Genomic DNA, 26,043 nt, shown 5'->3' with positions numbered 1-26,043 from the left:
TTTTCGTTAAAATTGTCAAATCAGTAAATTTCTTAAACGATTATAAGCAAAGTGTAAAAACTCGATTGTAGCTTAAATATTAAATATTCCAAAGCACATTACATCGATTTTTTACTTAGGTTAAGTCCCATGTGAACATTGCAAAAAAATAAACTTTGTCTCGGTACAGTTTGTATTAGATGTTTTTGTAAATAACTCTTTTGAAGCTAACTGTATATACTGCTTTAATAAGAATATGTTAGAGTGTTAAAAACAAAGGCAATGTTTTTGTCGCCGAAGCTGTACATGGCGGCATTAGAAAGATTGTTATTGAAACTTGTATGTATGTATGAGAAAGGCTTGCAGGCTCTAAATGTAAACATCTCCAAAGTCAGTCGGAAAGAGTTCAAAGAACTTTCCGATGGCCGGCAACTTACAATCATAAGAAAGCGGAGGAGAACAAAAGGCGTGCCGAACTTGAAACTTAAGATGAAAGACTCATACCGATTCTTTGGGGGGTTGCCAAACTTCATGCGAGGTCTCAGAGGAGGCCTAATAAAAAGGGACTGAAGCAAGCAGAAGGGATCCCGGTTCCAGAATTGCTGTCAGAGAGGAGGCCTCCCGGTCCAGAGTCGCCATCAGAGAGACTGCCCGGATCCACGTTGCTTGAGAGAGGAGTTTCCCCTCTTCCAGAAAGGAGCTTCTCTGTTCAAGATGTCGCTAGAGAGAGACCACTTCTAGGCCACAGACAAGGTTTAAAATTGCCGAAAGGAAGAGTTCCAATTGCCAGAGAAAAGTTTCCAGGCAAGGTTTATGTCAGACATTCACCAATGTGTTGCGTTTTTATTACAATTTGATGAATCAAACGACTTCACTGATATTGCTCACTTAATGGTATTTATGTGCATGGTATTTCAAGATTATTCAAGTAAACAAGAAGCTTTGAAAATTATACCATTATTGGGAAGGACTAGGGTAGAAGATATTTTTTCGGCATTTGATGAATTTGTAAAACAAAACAAACTTCCACTTTTTAAACTTGTGTCTATTACTCCTGATGGTGCTCCTGCAATGATAGGTAATAAATCAGGCTTCATTTCATTATGTAAAAACTATGATAAATATCCAGATTTTTTAACGTAACGTACTGTATTATTCACCAACAAGTACTGTGTAGTAAAAGATTAAACACAAAAGATGTTTTAAAATTGTAAATTCTGTTCGAGGAAAAGCCCTGCAACGGCGGTTATTTAAATTACAGGCAGATGATGATAGGGAACTTCTGTTGTACAATAATGTTCGCTGGCTCAGCAGAAGTCAATTTCTAGAAAGATTTCTTGTATTAATTAACGATATAAAAAAATTTCTTGATGAAAAAGGAGATATTAATCCACGATTGAGTGATAAAAGATGGTTGTTACACTTATCATTTTTAGTAGAGATCTGTACGAAATTAAGCAATTTAAATTTAGAGTTACAAGGCAGAGATAAAAATTTAATTGACATGTTAAGTTCAATAAAAACTTTCCAACAATACTTACTTTTATTAAAGAAAAATATAACTGACCGCGAATTTAGACATCTCCCATATTTATTAAACTTTTTTGAACAAAATCAAAAAATGCTTCGCTATGATTTAAAATAATTTATTCGTGAAATAGAATTAGTTGAGGAAGAAATACATTCAAGATTTAAAGATTTTAATAAAACTGAAATGATTGTATCTTTTATCAATAATCCATTTCAAGAAAACTTGAACATCACAGAAATTTCAAATAAAATTAGTGGGCTATTTGATATAAACCAAGCTGAAGTAGAACTTGAGATAATAAACATTCAGAATAGTTTACATTTAAAATCAATAAACAATGAAGTAATTTGGAAGTATGCACATGAAAAATTCCAAATATTAACTGATGTTGCGCGAAAATTCTGTCGTGTTTCGGATCGACATACTTGTTAGAATCCGCTTTTTCAAATATGACCGTCATAAAAAATCAATTAAGACACCAAATTACAAATGATCATTTGGATGATTGTCTGCGATTGGCCACTTCTCAACTTGACTATGAAAATATTGCGAGGTCCAAACAATGCCAAATTTCACATCAACTTTTTTTTTAATCAACCAACATTTCCTGTAACTTGTGAGTTTGTAATTAATCTGTTGTTTTTTCTAACTTTGGTTTTCCAAAATAGAGAAATAAATATTTTATTCCAATATTTTTTGTTGTTGTTGTATTAAAATAATCAAAAGTGATAAATAAATTTTTAAATACACAAATAAAGTTTTTAGTTGTGTATTTTTTTTTTTTAGTTGTTTATTTGTGCGTAATCAGAGATCACGTTCCCCCCAACCTGATATAAGAGAGTAGATCGCCGAATAACTTTTGATAGAAAAGTTGCTCGCGTAGTAAAAAAGGTTGAACACCACTGGCATAGAGCATTCGAGAACGCCTCGAATCAGCTAGTAGTTATGTCTAACACGGGAGGTATTTACTTTCTCGTGTAGAGATTTCTTTTCCCGGAGTGTAAAACACTTCTTTCAATTTTGTGTGATAATGATAGGTTTGTCTAAAGCAGTGCTTCCCAAACTTTTGGAAGTAAAGGCCCCCTTGGAAAAATAAAAATATTTCACGGCCCCCATCGAAAAAAAAAAAATAGTAATACAGACATATATTATTATAATATTTATTGTATTTATATTCAATACAAAACATACACAGCGAATCTTGCAAAAATCAAATGCAAATATTACATTTTTAGCATCTTGCATATACATTTGACATAGTCTTAAAACATTTTAAATTTGTTTGCCTCAGGGGTTCACTTTAGTGAGTACGGGCGTGGCAAACCCGAGGTACCTGAAGCTGAACCATGCCTTACTTCATGTAATATACATTTGTCATATTATTTGTAGACTGGTCCCTCCTCTTTCTCCCGTGCTTCTTTCTTTCTTCTCTTCTTGCTCCTTCCCCCGAATGCTATTCAGTATTCGAGGGGAATCTTTCCTATTTTGCTGTGTCAATTCGTCTTGTGCTAACAGGACATTATCAAACACTGTAATAACATGATCAGGCCATCAAAAAATGTTCATACCGCATCGTCCGTCACGCGGGTTACCAAGGGACGCGATCGGGTTTTAGGCAGAGGGTCCCATTCGAAAAATACGTTACAGTCTCCCTTAGACACCACTCCTCAGCACTCTGCTAGAGGAGACTCCATCAATGGGCCCGCTACCAGTTTGGGGAGGTGTTTAGGGACAGGGCAAAGAAATGGTTCTGCAAAAGGACGGAAATGGCAACGACAACGGAACCAGATTATGGCTTTAGGCAACTGGAACATATTCTTTCTAACAAGGAAGGAGTTGGAACTGGTCGATGAAGCCAAGCGCTACCCGCTAGACTTAGTCGGGCTTTCTTGAGGCTCTGGGACTATCTACCTGGATAAGGGGTGGAAGCTCTACTACTCTGGTGTGAGCCCGACAATGTCTGCTTAGGCGGGTGTAGGGATACTCACAAGCCCCCAGCTGTCAGACTGTGTTGCTGCGTGGATCCCATTGAGGGGACGGGTATGTGTGTTAAGGCTTCAGATGAAAAACCATGATTTTGGCTGTGGTGCAAGCCTATGCACCTAATCTGGAGTCAGAATACTCTGCCTTCCTAGAGGAAATGGATGCTGCTTTTGACAGGGTGGCAAACATGGAATCAGTCCTGCTAATGGGTGACTTCAATACACATGTTGGAACAGATGACCAGACATGGAGGGTTGTGGTTGGGAGGAACGTTGCCCCTGATCTTAACGCGAATGGGTTGAAATTATTGGACTTCTGCTGTACTAACAGCTTGTCCATAACGAATACCTTCTTCCAGCACCGAGAAGTCCATAAGTATACCTGGTACAGGAATACACTACAACAAAGGTCTCTGATTGACTTCTTTATAGTCTCAGCACACCTATTTTCCTCAGTGTTGGACGTTCGTGTGAGAAGAGGGGCAGAACTGTCAACTGACCACCACCACCTTGTTGTGTGCACTCTACGGCTTCAGAAACCAGATGCTACCATCAGCGCTGCTAGGCCTAAGCAGCTATACCACGTGAAATGGGAGGCATTGGAAAATGAAGCTGTGAGGAAGAATTTTTGCAGATAACATTTCCTCCAGGTTCAAAGCGATTCCCAAGCATATTGCAGATGTTGAGGAGGAGTGGAAGCTGTTCAGACCAGCTGCCACTGCCTCTTCACTCTCATGCTGTGGCAGAAAGCGGCTCGGCGTGGCAACGGGCAGTGAGAAAACGACACCTTGGTGGAACCAAGAAGTCCAAAAAACTCTCTGGACAAAAAAGGTATCCTACCTAACATGGCTTAGGGTCAGGTCACCTGAGATGCGTTTGCGGTATGCTGAGGCACGAAAAGCTGCTGCTGAGGCAGTAGCTTTTTGTGCATCAGCATCAGCAAAGCAGAAGGCTTGGGAATCCTTTGGAGAAAGATTAGACTCATCCTATGCAAATGCAAACAAAGTATTATGACAGACCATCCGCCGCCTTCGAGGGAGGAAATCGTGCACAGCAAGGGCAATTAAGGCCTCTGATGGTGCACTTTTAACAACCGAGAAGAATATCCTCAGTAGTATGGGATGCGCTTTAAACAAGATCAAGATCAAGATAAGATAAGGAATTGTGACGTGATTGGTTTATGACGTCATTGTGTGTGATGTCATGGATATGGAATGTTAGGAATTTCCCTAGGGTATGTGTGTCAATGGCTTCAGTTCTTGTGTTTTGGTTCACGTATGGGATTATGGGTGATGGTAGAGATAAGGATTCGTGTTGTGATTGGTGGGACACTCTGAACAAGATCAAATCAAGATAAGATAAGGAATCGTGACGTGAATGTTTGTTGTTATGAGATGTAGATAAGTGATGTCATTTGTTATTTGTAAATAAGTGACGTCATTTGTTAGTTGTAAATAAGTGACGTTATTGTTTTGAATGGAAAGGAAGATATATTAGAGGTAAGGAATCGTGTCGTGATTGGTGGGACACTTTAAACAAGATCAAGATCACGATAAGATAAGGAATCGTGACGTGAATGTTTGTAGTTGTCAGATGAAGATCAGTGACGTCATTTGTTAGTTGTAAATAAGTGACGTTGTTTTGAATGGAAAGGAAGATATATTAGTGTATAAGGAATCGTGTCGTGATTGGTGGGACATTTTGAACCAGATGAAGATCAAGATAAGATAAGGAATCGTGATGTGAATGTTTGTTGTTATAGAGTTTGGAATGTTTGGAATTTTGCTGGGGCCCTCGTCTGTCGGGGACATCACGTGGTGTGATTTTTAGAGATAAGAATCGTGACGTTATGTGTTTGGAAATTTCTGGGGAACATATGTCTCTCTGTAATATCACATGGTGTTTTGGTTTGGCTATGGAATTGTGGGCGATGCTTTTGAGATAAGATAGCTTAGAATTTTCCCAGGGTGACACACATCCGTCATTTTTTGTTTGGTTGTCTAATAATGGGTGTACTAATTTCCAATACATTATGGATATTTCTTTCTTTCCTGTTAAAGGCGGAAATTCTTAGAGTAGAGTAGAGTTGTGATGGCGTCCGTCTTTTGGTTTCTGAATAATTTAATTATATATACTAATGTCCCTCAAACACACACACTTTTTTTTCCATAGCTCATCTGTATTTTTTCTATATTCATATTCTAATCAAGTTCATATTTTATTCATAATTCATCCGAATATTTTGATTTGTCTAAATTAAGATCATAAAGTTCAATAAATAAATAAATAAATAAACAAATCGTATGTGAATTCACGGTGATTTTCAAAGTATTCTTACTTAAACATACATAACACATCAAAGACACTGTTTGTTCTTTTAAGTAAAACATACGAACAGTGATTATTGTATTACAATTATCAATTGTTATGTTCAAGTTAAAAAAAAAAAAACTTACATTTCTTTCCAGAATGGGAACATCTTGGTACTATCTAGGTTTTCTGAATATTCCAAATTGTTGATTAACATATATTCACAGAACACAAATACAAGTCTGAAAATTGCAGTTCACTTTTTCATTATAGGTTACTGTGGCTAACATATATTCACACCACAAAACACACAAAACATAGGAGTTGAAAGATATTTCTGTAAATAGCCAGAAAAGCTAGTGGACTACTTAATTTACTTTAGTATCCGATTGGTTCTCTGTATTAATTCTTTCCCACTGTTGCCCAACCTTGGTGGGAAAGTCTATGCGCCGTTTTGTTTAGGGTAAGTGTTATTTCCTGTTTCGAATTCCGATTGCTGTTAGAGTATGGAATTCTGACAAGTGAAATTATTATTATTATTTTATTTTTTTTTTTTTCAAATTGATTGGTTTTTTATGTATTTTACTTTTAAAGGTCATATTCTAATAGAATAACTGAGCAGAATTAATAAATATATAAAGTATATGTGAATTTATTTTCCAACACTGAATATTTCTCATTAAGTCTTATCTTAAAGTTGCCCAAGCTTGGCGGGAAAGTCTATGCGCCGTTTTGTTTAGGGTAAGTGTTATTTCCGGTTTCGAATTCCGATTGCTATTAGAGTATGGAATTCTGTTGGTACTATCTAGGTTTTCTGAATATTCCAAATTGTTGATTTTTAACATATATTCACAGCACAGAACACAAACACAAATCTGAAATCCATTTGACTTTTTCATTATAGGGTTTACTTTTAAAATTCAGTTAACTACATATTATATCCAGAATAACTGAGTAAAATAAATAAATAAATTGTGTGTGAATTATTTTCCCACACTGTTAATTTTCATTAGACTTGTTTCTAGATAAATGAGTGACACATTTCCGGTCAGTCATAGTTCTCTTCTTACCCGTAATGGCTCTGTAAAATAACCAAATTCTAGCAGTATTGTAATTTCAGGTGAAATCTTTTGCACTAAAATTCTGGTTATTAATTTAATACCCGATTTTTTTTGCTTCCAAGAGTTGACAGTTTCTTGATATATTTGAGGGCTTGCATGAACAAATAAGACTTTTAATTCACTGAGTCAAAAAAATAAATAAATAAAATAAAATAACAGAAATCTGGTTAGTTTGTGGCATTAAATTTTACAAGGAGAAAAAAAAAATGTTATGGTCTTACTTAAATTTGTATTTTGACTGTTGTCCTCTCAGCTCGACTCTTTTTTTTTTTTTTTTTCACAGTAGGGATATTTATATATTTTAACACAATTATTATATTAGATATTCTTTCCAAAACAAATAAATAATTATGTATTCTTATTTCAAATGAATATTAGCTCAGAAAGAAAGAAAGAAAATTGTAAAGAAAAAAAAATGTTTACCTTCAAATAACTATTTTGGAATCACACCAAGCAAGAAATTCATCACCCTTTCAAAGTTTTGAAATTCCTACCCATATTGTTTTCATCATTTGGTATCATTTAAATAAAGAACAGCTATAAAGTTTGTTAATGTTATTGATTTTTCTCTTCCAATGGCGGTAATTTTTTTTTTTTTTGATACATTCATGCTGATTCCTTGTTATCTGCACGCTACGATACCTTTTTATTTTCTACAACAAACGTTTTTAGAGTTTAAGTAACGTGATTGGCTAAAATATCAGCTGTTTGTCTCTGTAAAATAATCAAATTCTAACAGTCGTATTGTTAGAATTTGGTACGACTGTTTTTTCTAGTCTGGTGAAGGTATCTACAGATGTAGTAACAAATTGTCACTTATCAGTTCATTTTTACTTTATTCACAAAACTACAAATCCGTTATTTGGTATGGTCTGTTTTTAATTCCCCCATTACTAGAATGTACGGGTGGTAAAGTTTTGAAATAAGTTTCGACTCGCAAGAAAAATAAAATGTTTACATTCAAATAACTATTTATGATCACAACAAGCAAGAAATTCATCAGCTTTTCAAACTTTGGAAATTCCTTCCCATATTGTTTTCATCATTTGGTATCATTTAAATGAAGAACGGGTATGGCTATTAAATTTGTTAATGATTTTGATTTTTCTCTTCCAAAGGCGATTATTATTTGATATATACATGTTGATTCATTTGTTATCTGCATGCTACGATATAATTTTTATTTTCTACAATAAACTTTTTTAGAGTTTAAGTAACGTGATAGACTAAAATATCAGTTGTCTCTCTGTAAATAACCAAATTCTAACAGTCATATTGTTTGAATTTGGTACGATTGTTTTTTTCTAGTCTGGTGAAGGTATCTACAGATGTAGTAACAAAATTGTCACTTTTCAGTTTATTTGTACTTTATTCACTAAACTACAAATATGTGTTGTCAAGTTTTGAAGAAGAAAAAAAAGAAAAAAAAAGTTTCGACTGGCAGTGATATGTTTTTAAACTTTTATCATGTACAAATATCTTAAAAGAAAAGAAAAATGTACCTTCTTTTCTTTTTTACATCAAGCTTTTTTAAGAGTTTGGTAATGTGATGAGTTAAAATAACCAAATTTTTATCTTACTTTGTGTTGGGAAAGGTAAAATTTGTATTTGTGTTATCTGGAGAGTACAAACCTTTTTTCTATACTAAACTTTAAGAGTTTAAGTTATGTTTTGGGTAAAATTATCTGCTTTCTCTCTGTAAAATCACCATATTCTAACAGGTAGGATTTTCGAGTATGCGAACGAAATGTTTACAGATAACTCAAAAAAAAAATGTCAATAGGTAGCATTAGACAAATTTCTAAATACTTACTTACAGGATATCAGGTTTCCCATGGTCCTTGCATTAATTTCACAGTAGTGATTTTTTTTTTTTACAATAATTAAACAGAATTGCATTAAAGTATAAAGTTATGGATTTAATTATCAAATTCTAAACTGAATAACTGAGTAAAAATTTCACTGTGGAAAACACAACAACAACACACATCTTTGTTCATTTAAGTTTTACAAATGCTTATTTTATTTTGCTGAAATATTACTTACAACGAAAAAAAAATCGAAACTTGTAATTACCTAAAAACATTTCACAATATTTAGTTTACACTATTTTCCTGAAGAAAGAAAATTTCAAAGACTTTTGTGGATCACTCATTATTTTACTTTACTGGACCTAAACACCACAACACAACACAACACAATACGATAGCTGCACTGGATGAGCGAATTGCAGTAACTGAAAAGCCACTCGACTCGATTGTTTTTCTTTATAGTACTGTTTACCTGACCCTTGACCCTGACCGTTCCTTCCAAAATGAAACTTTCACGCAGATGACTCACAGACATATTTTCGCATGCTGGTGGATTGATGTTGATGTGCGTTTATCTTACTTTGTGACATTATGATACAAACTTTATCTCTGTGGCTCGAATTCATCCAAAGGAAGATGAGCGAGCTACCCATTTGTAGATATCTTTTAGTGATGTCACCTCAAACTGATAACCAATGAGATGAACGATCTCGACATTGCGGATGTCCGAAATTGTTTGGATGGAAAAAAAAATAGCATTATGTGTTGGGTGTGAAAGGGTAGTCAAGAGGTTGACAGTGGTCTTCCCTGCAAGGCTCCCCCACCCTCCCTATCCTCCAGAAGATGTCTGCTCATCTAAGGAAGATGAGCTAGTTTGCCGTTGTCGGATTTCTTTTAGTCATGTCACCTCCAACTGATGCTAAATGCTCCTCCATCCCATACTCTAACCCATCATCCCTCTCTCCTCCAGCAGATGTCTGCTCAGGCTAGCGGAGATGAGCGAGCTTATCATTTGCGGATATCTTTTAGTGATGTTGCCTCCAACTGATACTGATAACTTTGGAGGAAAAAAAATAGCATCAGGTTGTGGAAGTGAAAAGGTAGTCAAGAGGGTGACTGAGGTCTTCCCTGCAATACTCCCCTAACCCCCCCCCCCCCCTCTCCTCCAGAAAATGTCTGCTCAGCCTCGTGGAGATGAGCGAGCTCATCATTTGCGGATATCTTTTAGTGATGTCACCTCCAATTCATACTGATATCATAAAAAACGCTTTTTTTTAATTTTTTTTCCCAAAAAAGTTATCAGTATCAATTGGAGGTGACATCACTGAAATAAACTAAAATTCTTCAAGCGTGTGTAAATTAATAGTAATAAAAATGTTATAATAGCATGCGGCATTAACTATTGATTTTTGTTTAGCGACTTAATTTCTTTTGTCTTTGTAAACAAATAAAATTTTATTAGCATACGTTGTGCAGCGTGCTTCTAATAATAATAATAACATTAGTCACTGTCAATATTTTAGTGAAACGTTGATATGTATATCCTTCAAGTTCTATAACAGTGATTTTCAACCTTTTTCATAACATAGACTAATTATTAACTGCGGCACACTAAAAATATATTCTTTTAATTTTTTTGATGATCTCGCAAAAAATAGGCATAGTTTTGATTGATTTACATCCACAAAAAGATGGAAGACCAGACACTAATAAATAAATGCGCAAATTACGACATTATTTCTTTCAATTAATTTGTTTTCATAAATCTCGTGGCACATCGGTTGAAAATCACCGTTCTATAACGATCGATTGAAACATGGAATTTGTTGCGTATTTTGAGATTCCGCCGCGCAAATATATCGGGCACTCAGTATAGGTGAGTGTTTGGAGTTGGGAAAAACGTAAATAATGAATATTTGAATATCTGTCATTTACCGAATCTTTTCCAAAAGTTCTTAAAGTACATATATGTACGTCAATAAATTTTGAATCAAACTGCATCATGAGTTATTTTCGACAATGTTATTTTCAACATTTAAAATAAAGATGCAAAATCTCTTCAATGTATATTGGTTTGGTTTCAGAATGTATATGTATCCCGTAACATCATGGTGGCCTCATGCAAGTTGGAGTCTCGTTAATTATATGGAACTATGTTCATTGCTGCTGAGATTGTTAATAATTTTCTGTTTTGGTAAGTTCTTGTTCTTTTACTGTTATCTGTACTTTATACTTATACAAATAACATGTACAATATACCCGGATTGGACAGAAAGTGCTGAAATGATGATCACTGTCGTGGTTCGTCAGAATGTTATCAAACACACTTGGGCGCATAGCACAAATAACTGTATATGTAGGAAGTATCACCAGTTCGGATAGGGAAGAGGGCGAACGTCAAACTAACTGTTGTAAAACTATTTATGAAAGGATTCAATATTCGTGGGTGACAAACGATTGCGAGAAAACAGAATGCTTATGACTGCTAGCAACGTTGTGAATATGAATACAGCTGACGAATTTGGAATCCCCATTACTTTGTGCACTCTCAAGATGTGCATTTTGTGCCGAACACGTAAGAGATAATCATCTTCCCTACGCGACCTTGGAGAAATGACACCCACCATGCGATGGTCCATAGCTCCCACCTGTAAACGTTGCTATTGGTAGTCACAAGCATTATATACTGTCGTAACAGGATTTTAAACCATGAGCTTTGGTCTATTTTCTTAAACAGTTTTACAACAGCTTTTCGACCCTCCCCGCTTTCATCATGTATATCCTTTTAAGTCTTAAGTAGTTGTTTACGCCAGAACATTCCTGCGCAAACTCTGGTGACCTTCTTAACCATAAGAGTGTTGCCAGTACATACTTTCCATTTTCTTATGCCAGGTCAATTAAGGCTGTCGATGAGGTTAATTGCTTATTTGCTTTTGTTTCCCCGCCTGAATGATCTTATTTTGAGCAATAAGAAAACGTGCTTCTGCCTTTCCATATGCAAACATGAGAAGCAGGTCATTTGGTCGATAGAATCCAGATTTACTTGCACCAATCTGATTGAATGATTGTACATGTTGTCCTAGAAGATACTTAGTCCATTATAGTGAAATAATGTCTGATGTTAATGAAATTAAATATATGTTCATATAGTTATGCCTGCTGTTTGCTTGTCTTGTGATGTTGCATCCGTAAGTCCCACAGTGGTCTATACAGCTCATCAAGGAATATATCTAATAACATGAAAGTGACTCCTGCATTGACCTGAACTACAGTGATCAATTTGCTGGCATGCGGCGTGTACTCTCGCAGTGGCAGTAGTATAAATAATAGTGTAAACATTTCATCTCATACAGGGCAGCAATATTTATTTAGGAAATCATCAAAGTAAAATTCTCTCAGTTGTGTTTTACACTCTCGATTCCTCAAACTCTGTACCTTAGTGCAACCCACAAGTGATATTAGTCACAAATGAGTGCAATATATTTACTAAATGGGTATGCATGAGATATTGCAACACTCACAAAGGAAGCATTTTCCTTTTGTAGCTCTGAAACCTAACTTACTGCCTTTTCTGAGACCAGTGAAATATCTTATCTTATTTAGATTTACCCTGAATTTTGCTTGTCGTATCGACTTCCTTCAGTATCATCTGCAGATATTTATATTACACTCTGAATTTCTCGATTGGTATAATTCACAAATATTAAATATAGCAATGGACTATACTTATCTTTATGCCATATAAGAAAAACTGACATGATCACACTAACATAAGTCCTCGTAGTGTTATCTGTTCATGTTCATTTGAAGATGACTATGTAGCCAATGTCTTCTTTTCAATAGCACAGCTTTCTAATTTATGTACAAAATAACATGCCACTATACCTTAATTTCATATGTTCCGTATTTCATATAATCTTGCTAAATAATTTCGAGAAGAATTGAGGCAGTTGGGAAAACTAAAAGACGCTCTACACGATTCCAGGTGAATACTGATTATATTTTTTATGCGAATCTCATTCATGATGAGGTGTAAACTTATATATGTTTAGTACTGTGGGAGGACCTAACGGTTAGATATTCCAAAACTTCTCCTCTAGAGACTAAACATGGGACTTTTTAAGTCACTTCAACCCTCCAATAAGCCGGATGGTGACCTCATACTCGGTGAAGTTCCTCTACTACCTAAAGAGATTCACAAGCATCCATGTCTGTACTAGGACTCGAATCTTGTTCGAATTTCATTCATCTGTTGAATAAAATTCGAACAGAGTTGAATATATATATATATATATCTGTTGCCCTGTTCATCGTACGTTTACTGATCTTTAGTAAATCCATAGCCACCCATTATGTGTACAAACAAAAAGACAAAAAAAAAAAAAAACTCTTTGAAAACTAAAAGCTTCCACTGTTCTTCCTCAAAAATTCCTTGCAATGGTGCATTAAAGATTTTATCTAAGTTATATCTAAAAATGGAGAGAATTTACATCTCTTCGCATTCAGCAAAATTTGAAGAATTAGAATGCAGAAAGAAGTAATAATAACAAATAGAAAAATTACTACTACTACTGTAATTAAATTAGTTTGTGCTTTACATTTAGTTAATAAATGGAATTATACCATTCGCTTTAAGTTATTTTTTTGATTTCTTCATAGCAACTGTTATGAGTCGAATGGCAGAAACAACCAACTGTAAAACCACTAACCTACTGAAAGAGCGACATGCTGTTATTAGGAATCCACCTGGCTGTACGCGTGGTACTTCCGTGGGCAGTCTGTGTTATTTTGAATGTGAGAAGTACATGACTGATTATTCCCCTCGTCATCCAGGTGTGAGTCTGTGCACTGGATCAGGTGAATGGCATCCTTCCATTCCTAACTGCCAGCCACGTCCGAGTAAGTAGTCTTATATATACTGTACATATCTATGCATTATATACAATATATATATATATATATATATTCCAGGAAAGTAAATACTTGAGTGGAAACCACCGCCTAGTTGGCTCAGTGAGTAGCATCTCTGTTCTCAGCAGGCTATGGTTTTAATCCAAGCATGAATATTTGAGAATTTCCTTAAGACAGGAGATGATTTTCATGATATACTATGATATTTTTAGACTGCAAAAGTATTTGATAAAGTTCCACATGGAAGATTAGTATTTAAATTGTAGCCAATCGAGTTTAGTTGATTAGTGAAGCGAACACAAGACTATCTCGGTAACGGATATCAAAGGGAACTGCGTCTCAGAAGAGGGATTACCAATAAGGTTCCAAAGGACATTTTTCTTGGAGTTGTATGGGTCAGAATAAAATATTCAGAAATCATCGGGCCAATTGCAACCGACTCGCATGGTTGATGAGTGGAGATACCAGCTCAGTGTTGATAAATATAAAATTTTGCACTTTTGAACTCAGAAATGTGAAGTTCTTTTCATAACTTCAGTGACGCTAGATCACCAGAAGAAAAACTTTTAGACGATTAACGGAACTTTTTCAGTGATTTTTTTAAAGACGGTCAGCTAGTTGGTTGATATTTGAGCAGATCATTAATTTTTTTTTTCTCCAAGAAGAATTCGTAAATGTTTCATTCAGAAACAGCGATACATTTCTACTGTATTCTAGCGCTAGTAAGAATGAACTCAGCTCTCGTTGATAGCAGATGATAATATAAACAATGGCTGTCTGATGATTTCCAAATGTTAAGAGTAAAGTGGTTTTTCCTTTAGGAAATAAAGAGGAAATCACCAAAGTAAAATTCTCTCAGTTGTGTTTTACACTCTCGATGTGTCAAAGGATTCATTTTATAAAGTTTAGAGGATTCATTTTCTAAAGGCAACGTTGTTGATGGTATTGGTAGGTAGTGTACTATAGAAGGTAGATAAAGCAATGGATTTTGGGATGCTAGTGAATAAGAAAAGCTAGAAGATACTGTGCAAAGTTGATGAGGATATCACAGAAGAATTTGCGCAAGTGAGAAAAATATTGACAACAAGAGACAGCTGAATTGTTATTCCACTATATATAAAGTTAGTTTTTATGCCAAGTCCACCACAAAAGGTTGGTAACCTACTGTACAATTAGAACCATTAGTAGGCTTTTGATTTTAGTATTAGATAATTCGTGAACCCTTCACTACGCATCAAACATAACTTCTAAAGCGACTTCAGTCCTCCAATAAGCAGAATCATGATCTCACACCAGATGATCCAAAATGTCTACCACATAAGCGGCCTGGATTACTGTGCATCATCTATCAGAATAGATTGAAGAAAAGTAAATTTTCAGTTCCTAGTAAATAGGAAAAGGGACACTATTATGATTGTAATATACAAATTGTTGAGAGGAACTTAATATGGTAGTTTGATAAAAAAAAAAAATAAAAAAAAATGGTAGATGAGTGGAATACTTGCCTTGGGAGGTGATGCACAAAAAGTAAATCTAAGAGATAGCTTTTCAGTTTACTTTATTGAGTTCGTTTTACTTTATTCAACAAGATTTACTTTATTTATTTAGTTTCGTCTAATCTTTGACGCACGAGTTTGATATTAATTATATTCGTAAAAGAAAATACCAATGACTACTTGATCGCATTTTCTCAAACATAACGTTTATTTTAACGTCTACTTTTATTTCACAGAAAGAATGTTTATTTTAATAATACATCTATTTTAATAAAATATCATTCCACTTTTCAGAATGTCCTCCTCCAGACGTTCCAGAAGGATTGATTTTTACTACAAACTGCAGGAATATCACAGGGGAAACATGTGCTGTCAGTTGCTCTAATGGTCTTGTGATTTATGGTCCTTCTTCCGTAATGTGTCAGACTGACAGGGTATGGACTTCTTTTCCTTTGTGTGGTAAGTATCCTAAAAAATAAATTTCATATTATGTTTTCCATTTTCCACAACAGACCTCGATTTCCAGTGCGTGTTGTTAGTTTTATAATTAAAATATTGTATATATAGTAAGCTAGTTCGAATTTTGTTTTGGAAGCGAAGAACCTTTATGAAGGCTTTTCAACTGAAATTGAGGTAGTTAGTCTCATCGATATCGAAACTCTTTTCCTTGCTGAAACTCGTGTTTTTCATTCTACAAGACAGGCAAATTCAATCAGAAGAACATACGCAGATAAGAGACTGATACATTAGTCTCGTAACCTTAACTGCTTCGGCTGTAATTCTAGACAACACAGAAGTTGCAAGTTCGAGAATTATTTTTAAATGTCTTCTTTCCGTATATTTTATACTCACTGAACAAATAACATTATAGAAATTGAATGCCAATAGCGATATGATTAAAGAATCATTAATCGCCTACTCCCTATACGGGAACAAATAGGCGTTATCTGATTCTGATTAGCGATATGATTTGTACCTTAAAAAATCAAAATGGATTTTGGATCATGAATTAAGTCATTTGCAAAAGCTGAATTTATTACAAACTATTTTTAACATTATTTAAGCTTTCTATCGTTTCTGAACCAGACATCTATAAACACTCAGTATTGTATCTAATTCTTTACTGATCTCACTCATGGATTCGCCGAGGGCAATTGCTGGGATATGTTGTCCTAGGATCTAAGAATATTAAATAAAATCGATTTGCCATATCTAAAATATCGCTTTTCCACACACCTAAAATTTCTTGTTTTAATTAATGTTTCAATTAACTGGCACAATTTGAACTCCCTATAAAGTCAATAAGCAGCATTCTAGAATTTCATATCCATCTTTATTATTATTATTATTATTATTATTATTATTATTATTATTATTTGCTTGGTTGTTGTAATATTATTTTCCGCTTTTGTGTTCCCATTAGGATGTAGCGCTCCTCTGCTTCCTGAAGGTATACATTTGGAAATTCCCTGTTATCCTTTTGTTGGATCATCATGTTCAGTTAACTGCGAAGATGAAGATGCAGAACCACTAGAGAAATCTGTTATCCAGTGTTTAAAAGAAGGAATTTGGACAACTCCAACTCATTGTAGTAGTGGTGGTGGTGATGGTAGAGAAGGTAAATTTTCCATTTCCTTTAAATTGCACTAACTTCAGAACATAATATGACTATTATTAAGTTATTTATTATAAAGATCTTCAGCTACCGTCAACAGTAATCATAATCTCGTTTTTTTTTATGCGAAAACTACCCCACAGAATGCAGTTAGTACTGTGGTGGACTAAGGGTAAATAATCCCTGCTCTGGAAACCAAACAGAAAATTTTCAAGCCACTTCAGGCCTCTAGTAAGCAGCATGGTGTTACCCAACAATTGATAAAATTCAATTGTTGACAAATGGAGACGCTATTCACTAAAGAACGTATACAGCATACTTAATCGAATGCAGAATAGTCATTGCTCGACGCAATTTTTAAAAAAAATTCTCTAGAAAACTATTAACTTTTTAATCTAAATCATTAACCCTACTACAAATTGTAGATGAGGCAGATGCATTGCATGGCTTCTCAAGGTCTATTTCCTCATTGAAGCTTAGAGCACAATGAGGCACGACTGTTTAAAAGTTTATCAAAATACTCTGTTCACCTTGAGATGATGGTATCCTCTTTTATGACTGACAGGATTCTTATTTTTATCTTTTAATGATTTCAGTGCAATCCCTTTCTTATTCCTTCTCTCCATCCTTGCTGTTTTATGCTTATGAGTAGACCACACAGGCCTTTGAAACCAGATCCAATGGCATAGGGTGGTTAATCCTTATTCCATTAGTATCCTGTGTGGAAATCGTGTGATCTTCTGGCCGGTTTGCCTGTTTTGCGAGATGAAAAACCCAAGTTTCTGGGAAAAACTTCCACCTCCATTTGACAGCGATTAACTTACTTTCAACCGAAAGGTCCTGATAAAGGTTTTTCACACCCTAGATGGGATTCGGACCCAAGGCTTTCCAACCAAAGGGCATCGTCAAAACTGACTGAGCTTCTATGGAAGCTCTACTTTCTTGTTACACATTATTAATAACTTCATTATGTGATTATTTTCTCTAAGCTGCTACTGTCTTTTTTTTTCTGCCATGCTTACCAGGGAATTTTTTTAAAAGTAAGGGAAGGTTATTTATTTTTTATATTATTTATTTATTATTATTTATAATAATCTGGAAGCTCCGAAGACTAAATTTGGAATTTTTTCCAGCCGCTTCCAATATGTGGGGAAGTGGTTACCATGCTTTTTATATATCTAATCTAGACCTATAACAACGTTTCGCCATTATATGTCATGTCCTTGTTTATCTCCACTATAATACCAATGCAAATAGTCCATGGGAACATATATATTGTTGTGAAGTACTAATTCCATAATAAAGTGCAAAGTAGAAAAAATTCACTTGCACCACTCTCTTGTCTGAGGAAATATAGAAACTGAAATAATCTTGTTCACTTTATTTCGGCATAGTAAAAATATTAGTCTAATGAAAGAAATTGACATTTGTTGGAAAAAAAAAAAAACACGTTTTGACCTAGTTCTTAAAATCGAGTAGAAATGAAGATAGATTCTATTAACACACTATTTCTCTCATCACTTTATTTTAAATTCTTCTGATCTATTGATTGTAAATGTGATGGAAAAATAAAAGAACAAGAAAATATTTCTTAACAGCAACAAGAGAAGTAGAAGTAGAAGTAAATTTTAATTTTTAAATTAAAAATTACTTCTTTTTTAACATAAATATTTGCTTTATCAATTAAGGCCACATGCAAGCCAAAGGCTTTGACAGAACTGAGAATACGAAGTGGTGGTTTCACTAATTTAACAAATAAATATTCTTCCTCTGTTACTGCCGCGACTACAGCTAATTTCATTATATGCTTGCAACCCATTATTTAAAAAAAAAATGGTTAAGTGAAATGTCAAAAACACACAACGACAGAGGACAACATGCTGTCACTGATATTTCTGTGATGAAAACTAATCCAGTAGAGTCCTAACAATCTACCTACATAAAAGAGTTCATAGATATCTAGTAATGTTACCGATTTTTTTTTTTTGTTTTTTTCATTTATAACTCACGTTTATAAGGTTTTCGATTTCTTTTCTTTTCTTATCTTCATTTTTTTTTTTGTGGAATTCAAATACACGAAACATACAAATATATTAATGAAAACAAATTTATTACATTAATCTTTCTACAATTCATGTCTTCTTCAAATTTTAAAGTATAGTATTCTTACCTGAATTCCCCTCCTGCTCCTTTCATTGCATGTCCTGCAAGCCTTTCATAATTCTTGTTTGTTGTAATTTTGTTAATTGTTAATATTGTATTGAGTATATTGTAAATTCCACACTCCTAATCTGAAAAATACACTTGACAGATGCAGTAGATAGTTTGCATGATTCCAGATGTTTTTCCACTTGACAAATTATATCTCATGTAGTGCGTCTGGAAATTTATTTCTATTGGAAAAATGCACATGAAATTACAATTTTTTTTTTTTTTTGATAGGATGATTTCCATTTCCAACGTTCAGTTATAACTTTAAAATCCGGTTCTTTTTTTTTTTTTTTTTTTTAAATTCTGTCTTAAGAAGAAATTCGTGAATATTCTATATTCACAATTTTCTATTACAACATAACTAAATTCAAATACATCATCATCATCATCATTCTCATCATCAAATTCCTGCCGTGTACCCTAAATGGGTGCACAGAATATGATAGTACTACATGAAAAATTTACATCATTACTAACTTCCTATCTACAATATTCCTCCAAATCAGTCTATTAAAAGTGAAGACTCCAATATTATCAGGTCTTATATTTCTGTCTTCTAAGGCACTTTTTACTGTATCAATCCACCTATATCTTGGTCTGTCTCTCGGTCGTTTTCCTGCTTTTTTGCTAATCTTTCCTCTCCCATTCTGTTTAAGTGACCATACCACCTGAGCCCTGCTAATGCATTCCTGGATGCTGACAATATCAAGTTCTTTCCTAATATCTTCGTTTTTAATATGATATTGCTATTGATGCCATCTGTTCACGCCTCTAATCTTTCTCAGGATTCTCATATCTGCAGTCTCTAGTCTTTGGTCAAGTGTTTTATTTCTGACCCAGCTTTCAGACCCATAAGTTAAAATAGGTCTAAACACTATCTTGTATACAGCCAATTTAGTGTTTTGACTAATTTCTCTCTTGTTCCATAAATATTTATTCAATTGACTTCCCACCAAACCAGCTTTGCTGATTCTGTTGTCTATTTCTATATTTAATTTACCATCTTCAGTAAAAATCATGCCTAAGTAGCTGAAATGTTTTACTTGTTCCACAGGTTCTCCATTCACAACACAGTTGACATTTTCAATGATTCTGCCTATTTTCATTGTCTTTGTCTTGTTATTGCTGCCCTTCATACCATATCTATTACAACAGTTATTCAATTTAGTCAGGGAATCTTGCAGACTTGTAGCGGATTTATTTAGAAGTATAACATCATCTGCATAAAGCAAAGAGCTGAGATTAACACCTCCAATTTTGATATCAGGTTTAATACTACTTTAGATTAAATCCCTCACTATTCATTATAGATAATGAATAAGAGAGGGGATAATGTACATCCTTGTCTGACACCAGATTTAACATTAAACCATCCTCTTGTACTTCCTTCAATTCTAACTGCTGACTTGCAACTCAAATAAAGACTAAGTATTGCTGGATATAATGCCACATTAACACCATATAACTGTATCTTTTGGAATAGCTACTCTCTCTCTTGGCACCTTGTCATATGCCTTTTCCATGTCTACAAAACTTAAATACAGATCTTTGTTATATTCCCATGATTTCTCAACTATCTGTTATAAAGTGAAAATTTGACCGTGACAGCCTCTATTTGGCCTGAATCCAGTTTGTTCTTCACCAAGCTTCTCTTAAACAATCCTTCTCAAGTATGCTTACATATATCTTACCAGGAACGCTCAGTAATGAAATGCCTCTGTAATTCTCACATTCAGTTTTATTTCCCATTTTATATATGGGTACTATGAGAGCTCTACTCCAATCATCAGGAATTCGGCCCCTCTGTGTAGGCCTTCTGAACTATGCAGTGCAGCCACTGTATGACTTTTATACCTCCATACTTGAGCATTTCTGGTCGAATATCATCCACTCCTGCCGCCTTTCCACATATCAGACTTTTGATGGCTTTTTCCACTTCAAATATAGATATGTATTCCTGACTGCATGCCTGGTCACTGTTTGTTACTACTGTGCTGTCATCACTGCTTGTTACATTTAGCAGTTTTTTGAAGTAATTACTCCATACTTCAAGATTATCTTTTTCTCCTGACTCATGTCACCCTTATCTTCTCTAATTCCTTTTACAGCACTCTTTTCCTCCATTTCTGAGCTTCATCAACAACCACCAGAATAACTTGCCACCTTCTTGATATTTATTTTCTATGTTCTTGCCAAAGTCCTCCCATGACTTTTGTTTAGCCAGTTTTACACAGTGTTTAGCTTTCTTACATTTGTATTCTCTAAGAGCACAAGCTGACTTATTTGTCAGGAACTTTTGATATGCTTTCTTCTCCTCCTTCACTGCTTCTTTATCTTCCTGTGTCCACCATGGAGTTCTGATTTTTCTATCCTTGCACACAACCTCACCACATGCCTCTCTGGCTGAATCAATCAGTGTTTTCTTCAGGGCTTGCCACTGAATCTCCAAGGTTTGGTTCCTACTCTCAAATTATTTCATTTTTTTCTTGAATAATATTTGAATATGAGAGCTGTTCAACTTTTATTCTCTTTAAAACTTTCTTGCATGTTCCTCTTTTCAATATAAAATTCAATTTTATCCTGTTTAAGATTAAATGGTGATCACTTCTAATTTCGAATCCTCTGTACACTCTAGTGTCCTGCACCAGGAACCAGTCTATGTCCTGAGCAGATATCCAACAGGTGTTTGCCATTATTATTAGCTTTACTCTTTTCTCCAAATTTTCCCAAAATATTTTTGTGTGTCTGACAAACATTTCATACTCTGCTATTTAGATCCCCAACAAGGACCAACTTTTCCTTTTTCATTGTGTCAGTTGCTTTCTCTAAAGCCTCAAAACATTCCTCCACTTCTACCTTAGTAGAACCCTTCTGTGGGACCATAGGCACAAATAAGTCTCATTGTCCAGATCCCCATTCTGATATTTGCCCACATCACTCTACTTGAGACTGCCTGCCATTCAAGAAGATTAGCCTCGTATTTAGTGCTGAATACTATGGCTACTCCTCCTTTTCCTTGATTGTCATTGCCTGAATATAACATTTTGTATTTATTGCTCAGAAAGATCTCACCAGTTTTTGTCTTTTTTGTTTCAGTCACCCCTATTATGTCGATCTTAATCTTATCCAATTCGTCAGTTAGCTCCCTTTCTTTGCCATTCAGGCTTCATATGTTGATCGCACCAATCTTGAACTCTGGTGATGTTGAGTTGAGGTAAGTTTTAGGATTTGTTCCAGTAGCTGACTTTTCGCTGTGTGCCCTGGTTCCCTGGCAAAAACAACGGGGTCCTTGTTTAATTGGGCGATGTCCCAGCCTCATGAAATTCTGTCATGTTGTGCCATCATTTTGTATTTTGGTTTAACCAATAAGAATACAATTTGGTCAGATAAATCCCAAATTGGCAGCCAATCCTCATCTGTTCAGTATCCAGATGGATACCCAACAGGGTGCACCACGAGAGGGTGAAGATTAGTCATTAGGTCACAGACCCTGATTGGTTCTTCGCATTCCTTTGAAGGCTATGTGGATTTCTCCTCTCATTTATATAGCTTTGATCCTTAAGCACCCTTAAATTCAAATACTAATGTATTTAAATACTAATCGAAATAAATTTTATTAAATGTTAGTTTAATTTAGTTTTTATTTTATTGAGTTATGTTATTTGGTGATTAATTTTGTTATCATTATGTTTACGTATACAAAAAATTTTAAATCTATGTCAAATAAAATTGAAATGAATAATTTGGTAATAAGAATTTGGTTCAGTTATGAAATCTTGGAGAAATTTTGGTGTTTCGACCTTGAGAAACTTCGAATGCGAAAAAAAATTATTTGTAATAAAATTTGTCCTTAAAAGGATAGAAAACACTTAAAAACCTTGGTTTACTGGTAACTTTTATCTGAAGTAGCTCTGTATTTGAATATCATTCTATGAAGTTGTACCAAACCACCCATTTTCAGTAAAAGAGAGAGAGAGAAAAAAATAATAATAAATAATATACACACACTATTAACATTGGGTATACTGATATTACGAATATAAACTACATGAATTTAAACTAATATCTGTATGCGTGCTGAAGATGCATTCAATTGGGACGTCTGAAAATACAGCATAGGTACTCTTAAGCATTTCCTTTGGAATTTTATCGTAAGCATATTTGAAAACGTCGAGAAAATTAATATTTGAAAGGCATTTACAAAAATAGAATTTTACTAAAAGAAGACGTCCAAACTATGTTCTTTTCCTCTCAGATTCGTCGATATATCCTTGTTATCTTCATCAGTTTACCTGCAAAAAAGATAAATCTTCCTTGCAGTTCTTGTTCCAATGCTAGTTACAGTTGTCTGAACGTTCTACGTTTGCTACTCGCGTATTCGATAAGTTTTATGGAAGTAATGTTTCTTGTAGATCAGTGTTTCATCAAACTTCAGATATCCGCATACCCCTTCTTAAATTTCCATTATTATTACCAAGTACCCCCTAATTAATTAAAAATTAATTAATTAATTAAATAAATATAAATAAATTAATTAATCAAATAAAAAAATCAGCTAACGCCTTTTTATTCCCGTATATGTAGGAAGTAGGCGAGGCCGTTTTTAGATCTATCTAACTTTTGGAGACTGAGTGGGCAGTTCAATCTCCACTGGCCCAATCAGAGATATCTGGCGAAAGGCTATCACTAATTAAGCGGCACGCAGTGAAGAGTGACAGCTCAACAAGTGACGCCATCTCGTGGTTCCTAACCCTAACACAATATACTTGCCGGCAAAGGTTGGTCGATTGGTAGAGCCTCTGCTACTAATGGCTCAGTTAAGTAAGTTTGAGCGCGGTTAGTAGTTGGAAGGGGTCAATCGTTCGATGCTGTTGGCACACACTCCCTCGATGAGTCTTTGGACTCCCTGGAGGTGTTAAATCATAATCATAATAATAATAATATTTAATGTCTGAAATAATGTGGGTTCTACGGTCGATTTTCTTGAGTTTACGGGAAGAAAAACCCGAGTTTCCAGGAGAAAAAACCCGCTTGCCTGTGTCAGACATCGACTAACTCGGGAGCCGGTCGAAAAAAGGCTTAGAAAAATTTCCTCTAGTCGCCGACCAGACTCGAAATCGAGTCGTCCTTCGTGCGGCCAAGCGCCGTGGTGTGAAAAAGCCATAATTAATTAAAATTAATACATTTATTTAAAATATTAATTAAAATTAAATATTTATTTTATTTGATTTTATATGTTCATGTAAACAAAAAATATGATTTATTCTTAAACTTCTCTAGAGATATCAGACGACACACTCTTATCAATTTCATTTGTTCCTGATGCAATATCAACGTTTTCTTGTTGCTTACAGCTACTTGTATTTGCTATATTGCTTTCTTTTGGGGGTTTTATAAATCCAATCTTTAACCAATGATTCATACGTAAGAATTTGAAAGCTAAAAAATAAATACTGTATTTACTCGAATATAACTCTAACTTTTTTCCCAAAATTAAAGCTAAAAATTCGTGTTGAGAGATACTTGCGGGAATTTTCGGAAACTAAAGTTTTCAGAAAAAAACTGAAAATGGTGCGACTTACCAAGAAGCTCCTAATTGCTATCACTACTTTTGGCATCGAGAACAGTTTCTTTGTGTGCATCATCAACGTCATCTACCCAAATAGCGTCATCTTCTTTCCCATTATTTCAAGCAAAAATTGCCAGTAATTTAAAAGACTTGGATACGTAGAGCAGCGAAGAACTGCATATGAATGGTCCGGTATTAACAAAAGATCGCGCGAACCAAAGACAAATTAGCATTTCACAGTTGAGTTGAAATGCTATTTCCCTTCAACCGAATTCCATAATATCTGAAACACATTCACTATATATTTCTTAGTTTTAACACGTTAACGACGGGGGTGGTGTCAAGCAAAACTATATGTTCCACCGGCAACATATGGTTTTGCTTGGTCTATACAGCTGTTTCTATTGGAGAGGGGGGTGTGATTCATTAGTTATTGCCGTTCTATACCGGTTGTCTCTAATTACACTGTTTGTTGAAAAATATAATTACTCTTTTAATTATGCATAGCCGAAAATTGCCACGTACCCCCTAACGACCTTTCACTTACCTCCCGGGGGTACGCCTACCACACTTTGAGAAACACTGTTATAGATGATTCATGGGCAGAAAACCGTCACGAATCTGTAATCAGTTTGCTTCTTCATAACTCTAGCGCTGTCAAGAATAATTATTTTTGCCACTTTGAAGTGGCAAAACTTCGTTGTATGTGCGATAAGTTTTTCATGAGTTTTTTTTTTTTTTTAGTTTTGTAATTTATTTGACTTTTGACCTACTCGCAATAGTAATATGCTTATAGTTTTACAGCCTTTATAGAACGTGGAATTTGAATCTCAACTGCATGAATGTTTGTTTCTCTTTAAATATCCAGGATTTTGTGAGGTGGATGGACATAAAAAAAAAAAGCAGAGGCGTAGCTAGGCGTAGTCGGCCGACGCTTTGAACCTTTTTGAACTTTTGCAGTTAATTCTAAAATATGGTGTCGAGAACTCATTTCCAAATATTGTAATACTACTACGAATTTTCCTCACAATTGCTGTAAGTGTTGCTAGTTGTGAGAGGAGATTTTCTAAATGAAAATGATTAAGAATTACTTACATTACTATGAAATAGACTTCGCCAATATCATCGACGATTTTGCTAGCAGAAAAGCAAGTAAAATAACATTTTAGAATATTGTGATTAAAGTTTTACTTCAAAAATAAGCATAGTGTTTTAATTTATTTCGCTACACGTGGTTTTGACTTTTTGTAGTATTTTTGGTGTGTATTGAGAGGGGCGGAAAAAGCTCTAGCAACACCACTGAAAAAAAGTATTTCAAAAATAATTCATTATTAGGGATGCCCATATGGAATGCTAAAAACGTATTTGACAACGTGTACTTTTGAAATTGTGGAAAATAAATGACATAGGTTGTGTGAGCTGTTCTATATTTTTAGACAGTGGAAATTATCTTACTCAATATTGCAATCGTTTCGTTTCTTTTCTTTCTCAAACTAGAGATTAAAAC

At 34.6% G+C, this 26,043-nt stretch overlaps 1 protein-coding gene across 2 annotated transcripts in view; it reads left to right on the top strand.

Moving 5' to 3' along the window:
- The window catches only part of LOC150093585 (uncharacterized), an 83,134-nt gene that overhangs the window by 38,338 nt on the left and 18,753 nt on the right, over positions 1–26,043 (top strand). For both annotated transcript variants that reach the window (XM_090413105.1, XM_090413104.1), the window contains exons 2-5: positions 10,819–10,928; positions 13,394–13,633; positions 15,436–15,600; positions 16,565–16,759. In XM_090413105.1, coding sequence (XP_090269231.1) covers positions 10,820–10,928; positions 13,394–13,633; positions 15,436–15,600; positions 16,565–16,759 — 709 coding nt within the window. In that variant the 5' untranslated portion in view covers position 10,819. The remainder of the gene's footprint in view (positions 1–10,818; positions 10,929–13,393; positions 13,634–15,435; positions 15,601–16,564; positions 16,760–26,043) is intronic.

This window comes from Typopeltis vanoorti, chromosome 23, assembly GCF_054136105.1.
Source record: "Typopeltis vanoorti isolate ZY-2024b chromosome 23, IOZ_Tvanoo_1.0, whole genome shotgun sequence".
NCBI lineage: Eukaryota > Metazoa > Arthropoda > Arachnida > Uropygi > Thelyphonidae > Typopeltis > Typopeltis vanoorti.
Note: the sequence above shows the minus strand (reverse complement) of the source record. Positions and strands in the feature narration are given on the sequence as shown.